The 17,225-nt window shown below is 43.5% G+C and overlaps 1 protein-coding gene across 4 annotated transcripts in view; it reads left to right on the forward strand.

Annotated features, from left to right (window-relative positions):
• LOC117145057 (filamin-A) overlaps positions 1–17,225 on the forward strand; it is a 31,306-nt gene that overhangs the window by 2,925 nt on the left and 11,156 nt on the right. The window contains exons 1-11 of one of the 4 annotated variants that reach the window (XM_033310566.1): positions 827–1,181; positions 2,613–2,973; positions 9,129–9,273; positions 9,334–9,669; positions 11,066–11,157; positions 11,214–12,506; positions 12,565–12,951; positions 13,059–13,625; positions 14,107–14,911; positions 15,010–15,462; positions 15,528–15,663. In XM_033310566.1, coding sequence (XP_033166457.1) covers positions 2,688–2,973; positions 9,129–9,273; positions 9,334–9,669; positions 11,066–11,157; positions 11,214–12,506; positions 12,565–12,951; positions 13,059–13,625; positions 14,107–14,911; positions 15,010–15,462; positions 15,528–15,663 — 4,500 coding nt within the window. In that variant the 5' untranslated portion in view covers positions 827–1,181; positions 2,613–2,687. Of the gene's footprint in view, positions 1–826; positions 1,182–2,612; positions 2,974–9,128; positions 9,274–9,333; positions 9,670–11,065; positions 11,158–11,213; positions 12,507–12,564; positions 12,952–13,058; positions 13,626–14,106; positions 14,912–15,009; positions 15,463–15,527; positions 15,664–17,225 lie in introns of those variants that run through there. The other 3 variants (XM_033310567.1, XM_033310568.1, XM_033310569.1) reach the window with 3 other exon arrangements.

A 17,225-nucleotide genomic window follows, 5' to 3' on the forward strand; every position in this document is an offset into this window, starting at 1 on the left:
ATTCCAGGGCTTGGCCCTTATTATATACGAATAATAACTACATATATACGCAGTATAATACTGCCGACTAAAATATCAAATATTTTTAAACATTACCAATAGCTATTGTGAAGTAAAACGAATGAAATGAATCGTTTTATTCGATGACAGGTTTGTTAGTCATTGATTCACTGGAGAATAATATTTTCACTCCGAGCTTACGCTATGTTACTAATGTTTTGATTGTGACTTCTATTAGGTGTTTTTAAAAATTTTAAATAAATAACACATTAGTAATTATTTATAAGGCAATAAAAATATAGCAATTAGTCATTTTTTATGACTTACATAAACAGCATGCGGTTGGAAATGAAATCTTTATCTCGCAAAAATGGAATTCGCACAATTTAATGTCGTAAAAACCAGTTATATTAAAAAAAAGTGCTTTTTTTAACAATTTAATGTCGCAAAAATCAGTTATATTAAGAAATACTCTTTATTTTTGGTAACCATTCTATGAAAAGGCGATAATTCGCAACGGTCTTATTATTAGTGCATACTTTGGGGCTTATGGAAGTACTTATTACTTATAAAATATAAATATTTAACTTTACGCTCTCACACTGAAACTGAACTTGTATCTGTTGATAATATTTTTTCGAAAACTGGTTTTGTGCTGGCTGAGAAAATGACTTTTTTAAGAGAACAGAACGTTAAAGAGAAGGAAAATGCTCTCTTGTTTCATTTTTGTTGCCGCTCTCTCGCCCCTCTCTTTATTCAGCAAATCAGCTGATATGGCGGATCCGAATGCCGGTGATCGGCGACAAACTTCAACGTTTAAAAATAAGAATTTATTTAACGGTGGTACGCGCTCGAGTAACAACGCTGACGGTCCCGGAACGGCAAATTTAACTTTAACGCACGGCGGTGAATTGGTGCAAAACGCGAATTATACAAACGGTCAAACGACGCAGGCGACCATATTCCTCAGCAACAATAACAACAACAGCAATACGGGCAACCACTACTACAACAACAACAGTCACGGCAGAAAGAACCCGCCAAATTCGCAGCAAAATCAGCAGAACGCGTGTGTTTATACGACCGGCAATAGCAACAATAACAATTTGGAGCACAACTTTAGCAACTTACATTTCTACGCCCAACAGCCAGCCGCACACTACAACGTTTGCCATCAACAGGTGTGTGTGTGTGTGCGAATTGAGTGCGACAGTGTGCGTGCGCCACAGGCGAACTTCCCTATGATGAAGTTACAGGAAACTCCCGGTCATTCGAAAATTGATTGTCGCGAAGAAATCAAATTACCTTAAACAAAGCCAAACATTGAAATATTCGCTTATTTTACGTTTGAAAAGAATGGAAGATAACTGTAGTTTTTTAGGAATTCCTAGGAATTTATCATTCTGAGAAACGCCTTTTTTTTTAGGAAGAATTGAAGCTATAAATGAAGAACTGGACTTTTCAAATTTAATGATAATTGAGTAGTTAACTTTTTCAATCGACTACATACATATGTGCAGATTTAGTAATTATAATAGATATATGATATATGATTTATCTAAGCACCGTTTCACTGTAGTTTCTGTAAGTGCTGCAGTTCACACTGCGTTTTGTCGCGGCATTTCGCAATTAATGAAAATGTTAATGAACTTCACACGCTGCGCACTCGAGCACTTCACTCCAATTTCTTCTTCTAGCCGTATTCCCCTGTTGGCCCGGCCCAGACAGACGGTTGTGAGGGGGGGCCGCGGGGGCTCTACTTCTCTATTTCTGTTGGTTTTTCGGTGGTTTCCTCGGTTTGTGTGTGGCACGCGAACTCCGCTTTGCTCCCTTGTCCGTCGCCTTACGATCACTCCGCTTTGTGCTCGGTCTTCGCGGCGTTTCTGTCTGTATACCCTTTTCGGGAACTTTTGGTAAACAATGAATTAGGCGGAGTTACCTGGGAACTTGTTTCGCCGGCTAAGAGATAAGGGCAACTCGCAAGCTCGACAGAAATACGGAGTTCTTCAACGCGAACCACTCAAATATTCATTTACATATTATCTTCATCATTTCATCACTTAACAAACGTTCTAAAATATATTAAATTTCAATAAACTCGAAAGACAATCTAAGAGATAGAAAAAAAGAAAAAGATATTTCAGCCTCAAAATAAAAATTATTATTCTTGAAGAACCCTAACGTGCTGAAAGTCATAGAAAAGTTTGAGTTAATAAAAAAAGCCGAGTTCAGAATTACCACCGAGAAGCGTATTCAAAAGTCGACTGCTCTCGAAAAATCACTGATTCTTGATAGCCGCTTGGTTGTGCGACATGTGTGGAAAGTGGACAGTCCACTCCAGTGAAGTTCTGCAACTGGAACAAGTCTTGGCCTACGCCACACCTAGTGGGATCCGATCAGATCCGATCCGAAGCCATTCGAATCAATTTGCTTCTTGGCACCAGGAGTGGAGTTTGACGCTTCTTAATGGAGATCGCTCTTGCATAGTTGCTAAGTGATTTTCGAAGTAACGACGTCCCACACGCAGTCATCAAGACACCCATTTACCGGCACACCCATCCAAACCTAGTAAACCCGGCTAACTTAATCTTTGCGTAATCGCTAACCCACAGACGAACGACTACTACCAGCCAGCCAGACAGGAGGGCCAGCAGGCGGATCAGTACGAGGAGAACTTCGACGAGGACATGGAGGCCGAACGCGATCTCGCCGAGGATGCGCAGTGGAAGAAGATCCAACAGAACACCTTCACCCGGTGGGCCAACGAGCACCTGAAGACCATCGATCGGTCGATCAACAACCTGGAGACGGACCTGTCCGACGGCCTCCGACTGATCGCCCTGATCGAGGTGCTGTCCCAGAAGCGAATGCCCAAATACAACAAACGCCCAACATTCCGCAGCCAGAAACTGGAAAACGTCTCGGTGGCCCTGAAATTCCTTCAGGATGAGGGTATCAAAATCGTTAACATTGGTAAGTGAGACACCCATGTGTATGTATGCATTTGAAATTCCCAGAATTCTTGGATTAAGCTTGGGTTGGGTCCCACGTATCTCTAATAGTTTTAGCAACCGCACAATTGCGGTCGTGAAGCAACTTTATGCATTAATTAGATGCGCTCGCATCGTTGGCCATCGAAAATGTTTCCATTGAAAATTGCATAATTTGCTCTTTCAATGGGGGGAGATAAGTCAACTAAAGATGTGCCGCCAACGCCTCAAGAGTCTCGGGTTAACACCAGATACCCAGATCCCCGGATCCCCGCTGAATCCCTCACGATCCCATGTGGATTTGTTGTATTATTTATATGAAATGTGTGCCTTTAACGATTCGCTTCCAGACTACAAAACAAAATGATGTCATTGCCGCGCTTATTCAAAGCGCCAGCTTCATGCGAGTTTTACTTTCATTTGTATTTATATGCATAATTCAAGATTGTGTTCACCAATTTGCAGTACCTGCACGGTACGTAATCTACTGAATTGAGTACCCCTTAGGATGGGTATATTCGGCTAGTTCAGAGCTCAAAAAGTTATCTTGATCTGATACTAGAAGTATTTCTATATTAGAGTCGAAGAAGATATTTATTAACTTTAAAGTTAATATACCTTTAAACAAGAGAGCACCAGCGAAGCGTGGACAATTTGGAAGGTTAATTTCATTAGAGCACTATCGCTTTCAAAGACCGTTTCCATTGCCAAATCACGAGCGTAACAGAACCCGATATCAATGGTCACCTAACTGCATCATGCTAATTAGTTTGATTTGAAAACTATACAGCTGTAGGAGCATGTGATGCCGGATTTTATGACTCACATTGCGGCCTTAACTCAAGCATCCGTCGGTCATTGAGGCATTCAGTGGATGAATGCTTCCATCAAGTACGGGTATTACATTTCATTCACAATGTAATCAGCTACCCTGTGCGCATTCTAATGACCCCGTGACGTTATTGATAAGACCACCAATCTCGGAACGTTTGATACACATACTCGTAGTTAAATCACCCAGTGAGGACTTACTGCCCCATATAAAACAGATAAACAACTTCAGTATCTTAACTCGTTCCAGAAAAAAAACCCAGTTTGTTAATAATTGACAGCTAGGTAAATAATGTTTACAGATATGTTTACACACTCTTTTTATCGACCCAAAGGTGAGCTGCCTTAAATATACAGATACAAAAAATAAAGAAAGCCAAACAAACGCGTTCGTTAACTGTGAGCAAAGCAAATGCAACTTCGAGACATTTTTCAGCGAATTTCAGTTCACGTACTTTTTTTTGGCAGTACAATCGCCAGTTTCGGAGGTATTTTTATAGCTATCAGCACTTTCGTTTTCTTGCGATAAAAAATCCATTCTGGACTTGGGTTATAGCGATAAGACGCTTTCATATCTATCCTCCAAAGTTTTAGCGCTAGCAACTCAAATTTCGCGATTTAATTTCGTGCTTGCCAAAACTTAATTGCAAGGATAGGTGATTCATTCATTTAGGCACTTAGCTTAGTCATTAACTAAATTTTGCCTAAATGGCATTATTCACGGGAATGCAAACATTAATTGCCCGTTTATTTTGGCAAACATTCCCAAAACAGATAACGCATCCAATTTCGGCCATTATCGTTGCAAAAAAATGCGAAACCTATAAGAAAACATAGTAAATTGATTTAACGAGCCCCACCTCTTCCTGCTGTCCAATTATGTGGTTTTTAATCGATTTAAATTGGGTACAGTGAAAGCTTCCGTGTGAAATTTCTGTTCTCGGCGTTTGAAAGCATTGGCAGACCAACATTTTCGGGTTCCCACTGTATCAGCACAGATCATTTCTGTTTGGTTATTTTTCCTCTTTTGTGCTGTCAATTGAATTAGCGCGAAATTTTGTGGAGTTATGTGTGCGTCGACTTTTGTGCCCAAAACCACGCAGCTGCGGGCTCAAGAGCTTGTCTTTCAGTCCAGAGCCCCGGCTCCAAGTGGGGGCATGTAGATTTCCATGGAGCGCCGCCGTTCGTATCTACAAATGTTTGCGCTAAAAAATCCACAAAAACAATAATAAAGCCTCTCGGGCGGTCGCAATAAACCGCAAAAAAAGCAAAAATAAAAGCAGCGAAAAAAACAAATAAAAATAACAAAATTAAAAGTACAAAACAGAGGGAAGAACAAACCTAATACGTGCCGGATAGAGTGGAGATAAAGTCGCTCAGAGTTGACTCTCCAGATGACATCATCTGGTTTTTGGGTATCGGGCTTACTTTGGATTTTGGCTGAAGTTTTTCGGAACCGTATTACTCCGGTTTTCAGCAGCAGCAGCAACCTAATGTTTCCTATAAACTCAGGCTCAATTTGTCACAGCCAATTGATTGTTATTGATGACGCCATCATCACTCGAACATCATTAAAATCATCTATGGAGGGCGTCGAAGATTTTTCCAGGCAATGAGTCAAGCACATAAATGCATATTTCACTTAATGGAAGCCCCTTGATCATCCATTTGACCCAATTTCACTGCTGTTGTATGCTTGTTAATAATTTGTTCATATTTTTGTGATTTCACCCATGATGTGTTGATTACCATGGATGCATAATTGAAATACTCAACAATTTATAAAAAATTCCCAAAAAAACATTCTTGATAAGTTGTAATCATTCGAGCTAACAATATTTTGTTTTAAATTACATTGCGATGGTTAGACCCCAAATAAAAGATTATTTAAAATTAGTCAGGCACTTTGTTGTGGGTCGTGCTAACAGCTTCCGGTTCCCAAGTCAAAATGCTTAAGCTTGTGATTCAGCCCATGGTAAGGAAATATGCCAAGTCCAGAGTGTCAGCTAAATTTCCGTTGAATTTCAGCTGAATTGCTCATAAAATGACACGACCAAACATCAATACTAGCCCTGATCACCTGGCACGTACTTCACCGGTGTTTTTTATAAATCATTTGCAATGTCTCAACATGACGCCATCGATCCGGACACGTCACCGTTGAGCCGAGGCTAACCCTCTGATCCATGGACTGGAAATAGCAATGATGCCTATTCCTCGTCACACTTCAGAGGCACTTGTGATAAGATTAAGGTGTTATGAACATCATTACTTACTCGGCGGAATGTTTGCGTAGATTCCCTGAGCGGGCAGTCAGTCAATTATTTAAATTAGCAAAAGCTGGCCGTTAGAGAGTTGGTGAGACCCCGACTCAATTACCCTCAAACAAGTGAAAATTAAGAAAAACATTCGGCGCTTTCGACGGCAACCGAATGTGGGACAACCCACATCAGAAATGCGCCCAAAATGGAGCTTTTCGAGCGGCTTAAAAACTCCGAGCCAGACATGCTCAGGCTCCCACTTTCCAAGCGATGTCAACGATTTTTTGCGGCTTAGCCCTGGCTCTAATTTAATTAGCCGAGCAACGGTTAGGCGTCTGGATGATTAGCCTCGGAGCGAACAGAAACTGGTTTTTCCGTTCCGTTCGGAAAATCTTTCCAGACGCTCCATTGTATCGTGGCTGCTTTTCCGACTCCAACTCGGCTTTCTGGTATGCGCGTGCCGCTCGGAGAACGTGTCTGGTGACCCAAGCCGGTTACCCGGGAATTGCGGCCTCGGCGGACTCGGTACTGCAGCCTCAGCATTCTTGTTATCTGAATGTTAAATACTTCTCTGCCGTTGCACTTAACATCATAATAACTCTGTGGCCGCATCGAAGCGAGAATCGTTGCACATAAATCATGTCAAGTCATCATTCGACATGGCCAAACGATTGGTGGCTTCTGAAGCAGCAGCTCTGAGTTCCAGATTCTGCCTCTGGTTTTGGGTGGACATATCCGATTGCTGTGCACAATGACAGCGAAATTATGATGGATTATAAACGGGAAATCGCAGAAATTTCAACTCTTTACTTCTGTAATTCAATGAAATTTAATGCATCTTCTTCGTTGGAAGGAGAGCAACACCGTGTACACTGTGAATAGATAAAGCTATCTTATAGGGCTATCCTTGTTGTTTTGAGGCTAATTATCCAGATTCTTTACTCAAAGATTATCTCTTATTTGTGCAGAACAACAAGCTCAAAACATAATTAAGATTGACTCATCATTTTATATTAAAAACAAAAATTCTTAATATTAACCAGAAATTTATACACAACGAATAATAACTTCGTCATATAATGTTTTTGCGACAAAATCTCTTGTCAGATAAGATTAAAATGGAGAAATATGTGTCATTATTATAAAAGACTCAACTCGAGTATGAATACGTTCGATCATATTTAGTGACACTTGAAGAGTAAAATCAGTTTAGATGATTAAAAAATCGAAGTGTTCTCTGTCTTGAGAATCTAGAAAGAAATTTCTAAACTAAAGTACTTTTTATAAACTAAATTACAGCATACAGTCTAAAAATAACATCTAAATCGAAAAGTATCTTAAAAATATTGTTACTGCAGCTAAAAATCTCAGTATACAATGCAAAATTAGTTTCCTTTAACGGAATCCAAGAATGTAAGCCTTAACCATATTAGCCAGATCATGCACCCATTCAGAATCCCAAGAGCTGTTTTCTTTTTAGAAAGATGGATTTCATTTCCCCATTCGAATGAATAATGTTCGTAGAATTTCTTTGCTCGTTCTCCGCGATCCTCACACTTATGCATATGTATGGATTTGAAATTGCCTCGACTGGAGTTTGTCTGGTTGATATGCATTGCATATTCCTATCACAGTTATGGCATCTCATTCTCCTCTCCAGACATTAGCATATTTCTATATAATTTACACCACATTTTCTTGTTCGCGCTGCCGTGCCAAAAACAAACGTTTGGCTCTTGGAGTTGACAAGCAACCAGTTTGAGCTCCACAAAGACATCCAGTTGATGTGGAGTTTTGGCCAAGACAGTTACCGAGGCTAGCCAATCGGCACGCCGGCTGCTGCCTAATTAGCCAAATCATTTCTGGCTATTTAGTTTTTCCATGCCGTTTTAATTGCTGCTTTCTTTCGCCTTGCAAATGGAGTTGCTGCGCCAGTGTCTTCGATGTATTTTTCATAAATATGTCATCGGGCTGGGCCAACAGATTGGCAGCTAATTCATTTGTCAAGGCATCAGTCGACCGTAAAAGTATTTTAAACGGCCAAACGCAAAGATGGCCTGGCAATTTGATGGCTTTTAGGAGAGGCCGAGCGACCAACAAAGCAAAGTCATTTGACCATTTTGCTTGCCAACAACCCATCCAGCCGGTTTCCCTGTCCACCGGCCTCAAGTGGCCGGCTACTCAAGTAAACAAAGCCAAATTGCAAATTTTTAGCAAAAAGTGGTTATTGCTGTTGCGGGTGTTGGGCAGTAAGTGGTAAGCGAGCTGGCTCTATCAGCAATCGTTTAACGGCTCGTTGAGCAGGCCAAAAAGCACGAAACGATCCCGGAGTCTACTAGAAAGCCCCAGCGGGCAACGACAAAGAAATGTAGAACATCTAGTACGTCAGTTAACGACGTAGTTGCCCGTCGTCACTTGGCATATTCGGTTACCATTGCTGGCCACCGAGTTTTCCCTGCGGCAACTTTCCCCACGATGGAGGAGGAATTCCATTCGCGTCATGGTTCAGTGCGTGCCAAATGCATTTGCCGAGGGCCCAGGTGTTGACTAATCGGTGATAGGTAATCAGAACGATCCCCACGCCTTTCACCTTGCGGTGTTACGCTATTAAAAAGATCCCATTATCGTAGGTTCAATAAACTCCGACTATCTCTGAATGGTTTAGCATGACAAAAGAAGAGCCGTTCGAAGCGCAGGCTTTGTTGGCCAAGTTTAAGGTCGACGGCGGTGTTTAAGAAAACCGGCAAGACCTGTTGATTGCGTGTATAATAAGCCCTGAACTTGACCAGGAGGCAAAGTAGTTGTAACAGTTAGCGGACATCTCTGACCATAATTGGCGACTTGTCGAATGGCAACAGGTTTGCAGCAGCCCCATCAATGTGTTGCCAGTGACAGATGAGGCATGTAGTCGTTGCAGTGGCTGCCACAGGTTGTCGGGACAATTAATAGACACATTAGGTACATGCGACTGGTACCGGTGCCCGTTCTGGTTTTTCCTCCCGACCAACAAAGTAATCCAATCTCTGTTCTTACCTCCGTTCCGCAGACTCGTCGGACATTGTGGACTGTAAGCTGAAACTGATACTGGGTCTGATATGGACACTGATTCTGCACTACTCGATATCGATGCCCATGTGGGATGGCGAGGACGACAAGCAGCTCAACGGCTCGGGCCACACGCCCAAGCAGCGGTAAGTGACGCCTACCCACTTGGTTTATTGTCCAGTACTAAATCACTCTTCCGCTGGCAGCCTGCTGAACTGGATACACGCCAAGATACCCGACTTGCCCATCAACAACTTTACCAACGACTGGACCACGGGCAAGGCGGTGGGCGCCCTTGTCGACGCCTGTGCTCCGGGTCTCTGTCCCGATTGGGAGCTGTGGGATCCCAAGGATGCCGTGCAGAACGCCTCCGAGGCCATGGGCCTGGCCGATGACTGGCTCAACGTGCGCCAGCTGATCAAGCCGGAGGAGCTGGTCAACCCCAACGTGGATGAGCAGTCTATGATGACGTATCTGTCTCAGTACCCCAACTCCAAGCTCAAGACTGGAGCTCCCTTGAGGCCCAAAACGAATCCCAACAGGTGAGTGCGAGTGCTTTTTAGATCGGTACTTCTCTGGCTTGAACTATTTGCTCTGACTTATTTCAAACTAAACGTTGCACATGATTCCTTCAAACGAAGTTCATTTAGAAAACTATACCAAAGTGGTTCTGTGTATCCGAAATGTGTCAGGTTACGGTTCGAGCTAGAAAAGTTGTACTTCCTTGTTTGATCTATAAGTCCAGCGTTATACTTATTCCAAACTCTATTCCAAATTCAAGTTGTACCTTATACTATCTCCGTATGTTCTTAAGGCTAATGCATCTATCTGGATCCGTTCTCGACTCTATCTATCTTTCTTCTTTCTCTTTATCTTTTTATATCTTTTTTCTCCGTGTATTATTGAGCAACATTATTAATGTATGGATATTGTTCTTGTTTTCCCTATCCGCACCGTATACATATTATGTATATAAACTACCTACCCATATATATATATATATATTTATTAAACGCCTCAAAATGCAAAATTCAGCATTCCTCCGCCGCGGTAAGTTTCTTCGGCATGTCTCCTCTCGTTCTTTTCTTTTCCGTTCCGATCTGTTTTGCCACTTCTTTTTGGCCAACGTTGTTATCCGCTTGATTGTCGGTTGTTAATTTATTGACTTCTTGTGGTATTTGTGATTTAAATGTTCCACCAGTTTCGGTTACTTTTGTTGTGTTGCTCTCCGCTTTTTGCGCTAGCCCAGAGCGATCCGTATCTAATGGATACTTCAACGCCGCTGCTTTCCTGTTTGTATTTTTCTTGTTCTGGCTGCCGGCTTTTATTGCTCTCTACAATTAGCGCTCACTAAACGCATTCATCTTGGCCGACGCTGATTTAATTTACTGCTTTGTTAAGCTACCATGATTTTTGATTACAAGTCGGGAAGCTGTGTGGTGATCAGACTTGAAATTCTATAATTTTCCCAAACTTGTTTTTTATTAATTACAGTTTTGGGTGTTGTAAATAGTTCTGGCTTCTTGTAATTAACCCATTTATTTATATATTTGTGATATAAAATATATATAATACAATAAAACAATATGTAGATGAGTCCAAATATATTATTTAGAAAACAGCTATGATATATGGCTTCAAAAACCACTACATCCAAAAAGTATACTTTAAAAAACATTTTTGAAATTAGTTCTGTAATATACCGCTTGTAGAACACAGTGGCGCCACCCAAAAGAATGTTTTCAAAATATTTATAAAACTGTGTTTGCTAGTGTTGTTCCTTAATAAGATTATTTGCCCATGCTCAATGACGTTAATACTTTTTCTGCAAAAGCCTTTAAACGCTATTCAATGGTCCAGTGTATCATAATTGGCTATGTAGAGCTCTTCGTGAAATGAGTAAATAAAATAATAACCAAACTCATTCTCATTTCACAGAGTGCGTGCCTATGGTCCTGGTATTGAGCCTATTGGTCCTGTGGTGGGAGCCCCAGCCAATTTCACCGTCGAAACCTTCTCTGCTGGCAAGGGTAAGTTTTCAGAATTCCAATTGATTTACAACATTTTAAGAATAATTAATCTGCAGGTTCTGTGGATGTTGACATCCAGGGACCCAATGGAGAGATCGAGAAGGCTGATGTGCGCTTCAACAATGACAAGAACCTCACGTATACAGTTTCGTACATACCCAAATCCGAAGGTTCGCACAAAGTGGCCGTTAAGTTCTCCGGCCGCGACATTCCCAAGTCGCCGTTCCCCGTCAAGGTAGAAGGTCATGCTGGTGACGCCTCTAAGGTGAAGGTTACCGGGCCCGGAATACAGCCCAACGGTGTTACCATCAAGAAGCCAACCTTCTTCGATATTCTTGCCAAGGATGCGGGTCGCGGAGTGCCCGAAGTGATTATCATCGATCCGGCTAACCACAAGACTTCTGTGGCTGCCAAAGTGCGTCAGCTGGAAAACGATACTTGGCGATGCGAGTACGTGACCGCTCTACAGGGATTGCACTCGGTGAATGTCTTCTATGCTGGAACACCGATCCCCAACAGTCCGTTCCCTGTGAAGGTAGCTCCGCTGTCCGATGCGCGTAAGGTTCGCGCTTCCGGACGTGGTCTCCAGGCAACGGGCGTTCGCGTCGGTGACGATGCCGACTTCAAAATCTATACCGAGGGAGCCGGCGAGGGTGAACCAGAGGTGCGCGTCATTGGTCCGGGAGGCATGAACCAGAACGTCATGCAATCGAAGGTGGATGGCAATACCTACGAGTGCCACTACTATCCCACCAAGGAAGGCCGCTACGTCATCATGGTGACCTTTGCTGGCCAAGAAGTTGCCAAGTCTCCGTTTGAGGTGAAGGTGGGTCCCAAGAAGGAGTCCTCGATTGTGGCCTACGGGCCCGGACTGAGCAGCGGCGTTATCGGCTACCCGGCTGCTTTTGTAGTGGAGACCAATGGCGAGACTGGCGCCCTCGGGTTCACCGTGGCCGGTCCCTCGCAGGCCGAGATCGAGTGCCACGACAACGGCGATGGTTCTGCCCTGGTCAAGTATCATCCCACCGCTGTGGGAGAGTACGCCGTGCATATTTTGTGTGACAATGAGGACATCCCCAAGTCGCCGTTTATCGCTCAGATCCTTCCACGCACCGATTTCCATCCCGAGCTGGTCAAGGCTAGTGGTCCTGGACTGGAGAAGAACGGCGTGACCATTAACCAGCCGACCAGCTTCACCGTGGACCCCAGCAAGGCAGGCAATGCTCCGTTGGACGTTGTCGTTCAGGATGTGTTCGGCACCAAGTTGCCCGTGGAGCTAAAGAACAACCCAGATGGCACCAAGAAGGTCACCTATACGGCTACTTCTGGAGTTCCGCACACCGTCGAAGGTAAAACTTGGTAAAAGCAAGTAATGAGCAAAAATAAAACGGAATATAAACATTTCAGTTAACTATGGCGGAGTTTCAACGCCCAATTCACCCCATCGTGTTTATGTCGGAGTTCCGGTCGATGCAGCCAAGGTGCAGGCCTTTGGACCCTGGTTGCAGCCTGGAGTGCGCCCCAATGCAGCCACACACTTTAATGTGGACGCCCGTGAGGCTGGAGACGCCGAGCTGAAGGTAAAGATCATTCATGAGGAATCTAAGATCGAGGTACCGTGCCGCATCATCGATAACGAGGACAACACCTACTCCGTGGAAGTGATTCCCCCTTCAAAAGGTGCCTACACCACTACGATGACGTATGGTGGCCAAAGGGTCCCCTTGGGAGAGAAGGTCGTCGTGGAACAAACGGTGGATGTATCCAAGATCAAGGTGGACGGACTTGAGCCAAGTAAGTACTCGTAGGTTAGGAACCTAAATTAATATATACAAAAGTGTACGTCTGGAGTGCGTCATGGTCTAAGTCCATATCATAATTTCATTCACCCAAAACCAAAGCCGCGCCCTTGAACAGTTTGCAGCAGTTTCGGATTATTACACATGGCCTGCCGAAAGCGGACTTGGCGGTAACCATCACCAGTCCATCGGGCAATCGCATAAAGGCCCACATCATACCGACCGCAGAGGGATTTCTGGTTAACTTTACCCCAACCCAACTGGGCGAGTACCTGTTAAGCATCTGCTTTGGTGGCACCCCGATCACTCCACGTCCCTTCCGGCTGCAGTGTCTCACGGGCAGTGATTCGAATAAGGTGCAAGCCTTTGGACCTGGCCTGGAACGTGGCATTGTGGGTCAGCCGGCCGAGTTTATGATTGATACGCGTGGCGCCGGACAGGGCGGATTGGGAGTGACGGTGGAAGGTCCCTGCGAGGCGGCCATCAATTGCCGCGATAATGGAGATGGTACTTGCAACGTCGCCTATTTACCGACTGAGGCAGGCGACTATACCGTCAACATAACGTTCAACGAGCGGCACATAACCGGCTCGCCCTTCCAGCCACTAATAGTTCCTGTTCCGAATCTGAAGAATACCCGCGTCAGCGGCATCGGCATCCAGCCGCATGGTAGGCTATGAGGAGTCCCAGTTGCCAGTTACCAGTTGCCAATAGCCAATTCCGAGTGTTTCCGCTGCCGAACATCTCTAATCCTCTGCGCTCTACTCACAACCTGACCAAGGTTGCCTGTTGCAATCGCCTCGCCATGCCTTTTTGTTCATGTGCTGTCCCTTGTGTTTGTTTGATTTGAACTAAAACCATAAGCCACTAATCTGAAATGATGGGGAGTGCCTAAGGATCGAAAGATTTACTGTTATCCTTTTTCCTATCAAACAAATTTAAGTTTGAATATTATTTGACCCAAAAGAAAAATTAATGAATGCTGCTTTATCAATTGGGAAAATGTACCTTTCTATTTTCTTACGTAAAGGTAAATAGATATACCTTGATCTCCATCATAACTAACTGCATATTATTGTTGTTGATGTTATACCTTAATGTATACACTTTTGCAACATATTGGACCTCTCTAATTTTCGATATTCCTTAGGTGTGATCATGAATGCGACCACGGACTTCATGGTTGATATGAGCAAGGTGGGCAGCAACATCGACTCAGGAAAGCTGTCCTGTGCGATCTTCGACCCAATGGGTCATGTGTTGCCAAGCAAGATTGTGCAAGGTCCAACCGACGACATCTTCCGCATCATGTACACTCCATTCGAGGCTGGCCGCCACACCATTGAGCTGATGTACGACAACATCCCAGTGCCAGGATCTCCGTTTGTTGTGAATGTGAAGAGCGGCTGCGATCCCGCTCGCTGCAAAGCCTACGGACCAGGCCTCGAAAAAGGACTGACCAACCAGAAGAACAAATTCACCGTGGAGACCAAGGGTGCAGGAAATGGTGGCCTTTCGCTTGCCATCGAGGGTCCTTCGGAGGCGAAAATGACGTGCACGGACAATCGTGACGGTAGCTGTGACGTGGACTATTTGGCCACTGATCCAGGAGAGTATGACATTACCATTCGGTTTGCGGACAAGCACATACCTGGCTCTCCGTTCCGCGTGCTCGTCGAGGAGACTGTGGATCCCAGCAAGGTGAAGGTGTACGGTCCGGGCATCGAGCACGGCCAGGTGCGCGAGAGTGTGCCCACCTTCTTCAACGTGGATGTGGGCGAGGCTGGTCCTGGCCGCATTGCAGTTAAGCTGACCAACTCCGAGGGTATTCCCGTGGACAATCTACGCGTGGAAGACAAAGGCAATTGCATTTACGCTGTTCACTATGTGCCGCCCAAGGCTGGCTCCGTGCTCACCTGCCAGGTGAAGTTCTCCGAGGTTGAAGTGCCATGCAGGTGAGTGGGCAATCAAGCTATTGGTTTTATAAGAATTTGTAGACTAATATATTCCGAAGAACAATTAAATTCAATTGGTTATGACTTTTTTCCTTCAGTCCATTTGTGATGACCGTTTTCCCTAAATCAGAACCCACCAAGGTTAAGGTAAAGGGTGTCAATGAGAAGAAGAAAACGCCTGCTTCCCTTCCCGCCGAGTTTGAAATCGATACAAAACAAGCCGGCCAGGCTGATATCAATGTGGCCATTAAGAACCCCAAGGGCAAGGCGATGCAGCCGCGCCTGGAGGAGGTGTCCACCGGCACGTACGTGGTGTCATTTGTGCCAGATGAGTGCGGCACCTACCAGTGCAGCATCAAGTACGGCGACAAGGAGATCGAGGGCTCGCCCTTCAAACTGGAAGCATTCCCCACCGGCGAAGCCAAGAAGTGCAAACTGGTGGAGCAGGCGCCCAAGATTCAGTCCTCGGGCAGTCAATCACACCTGAAAGTGGATGCCCGCGAGGCCGGAGATGGGGCGGTGACCTGCAAGATCACCAACAAGGCGGGCAGGTAAGGATTGCACTTGGTTATGGTGTTATATGTCCGTTTGCCTAACGTAAGTCCATTGACTCTAGCGAAATTGTGGACATTGATGTAATCGAAAAGGATGGTTTCTTCGACATTCTGTACGCCCTTAACGATCCCGGAGATTATGACATCAACGTGAAGTTCGGCGGCAAGGATATCCCGAACGGCAGCTTCTCCATCAAGGTAGCCTGAACTACATTTTCTTTCGAAACTCTTGATTTAATCAAACCAAAACAGACACAGCCAAATCTAGTCTAGTCACAAATGGGATTTGTTGAAAATTAGCAATTATTTTAATTCTTATATATACTTTAACGTTTTTCTAGTCATTTAAGTCAGGCTGAAGCTGTTTAGAGCTCAGCCGCCTCTTAATAATAATATTCTAGTCAAGTCCATTGTCATTGTTTTGTGTTTGTGTTTCGTGCGACTCCTCAAATCGTCTTTAAATTTTTGTGTAAATTTTAATTGGGCTTCCCCGAAAAACACACAAACAAATTTCACATAAGAATTAAGAGGGATCAGAAAAAGAAACAAAAGAATACGATTTAAGTGCAACATTGTAAAACATGACTTCCAAAATAAAAAAAAAAAACTAAAACGAAAGAAACAACTTTTGGTTTGCCCGCCAATTACGCTCAAAAATCCTTATGGCAACAAATTTTAAATTAATTGCATGAAAATTGTTTCGTTCCCAAAATTTTTTCTGCTATGCTGCACTGCCAAATGCGCTTTGTTTTACATTATGCATTTAATGAACAATTATTCTTAATGCTTCTTTGTTTGTAAGCTAGCTAGCCATAGTCTATGTAAGTTGTTTGTGTGTTTCTGTATTTCATTGAAGACTGATCCGAATGCACTTAACACAGCGAAAAACAAAACGACAACGTCTTGAACACCACGTACTTCAACTTGACGCTTGAGCACAAATTTACCAAAAAAAAATGTTAATTAATCTCTGAATAATTGCTAATTTAACAACAATATTCCTAACCAACGTAGAGCCTATACTTTGCACTTGCCTACAATTTTCTTTCAGCCAGAAGTGGTTTGTTCTGTAAGTAAAATGCTGAATCCATTCACCATGCGCCATCTGCGTTGACAACCTGAAAAATGAAGTGTCATAAATACTGGGCCAAAATCATGGGACCTGACATCCACAAGAACAATGCGCGCCTCCCATTGGGATTGAAATGGTCGGGGATTTCGGGCAGGGTGCCCAAAATGAAATAACGTTGGTCGAGTCGTGAACCCAAGATTAATTGAGTTGTCTGTTGTTTTCGCGCAGAATTTATGTTTAACCGATTTGCACAATTAGCTGGCTGCAAAATTAATTTTTTCTCACATTGTTCAATTTGTTAGAAGGGCAACTTTGTTGGCGTGTATTTCCTACAACTTCTTTATTGAATATGTCACCTTTTTTTCCGCACAGAAAAGAACATTAATGTTTGTTGGTTTTAGACTTTCGAAACCACACTTGCTATTAAAAACGGATGTGCTTGCTAGAATGCAATTAAAAACACACATGTTTTCCTAGCCAGAAGAAATTTAGTATAAATTGTGGTGACACGGCAGAGTTCTGTGTTTTTATTAATCTAGAAATGATTTAGATTGTCAAAATGATGAAATTTTGTGGTGCGTATATGCTAGATTGTTGTGTTCTAGCTCTACATTTGTCTGCAATATTGAAATAGCTCAGAATTCATTCCAAAGTAGCCGTAAAAATAGCAGTCTTTTAAGGTATTTAG

Source organism: Drosophila mauritiana, chromosome 3R (assembly GCF_004382145.1).
Source record: "Drosophila mauritiana strain mau12 chromosome 3R, ASM438214v1, whole genome shotgun sequence".
Lineage (NCBI taxonomy): Eukaryota > Metazoa > Arthropoda > Insecta > Diptera > Drosophilidae > Drosophila > Drosophila mauritiana.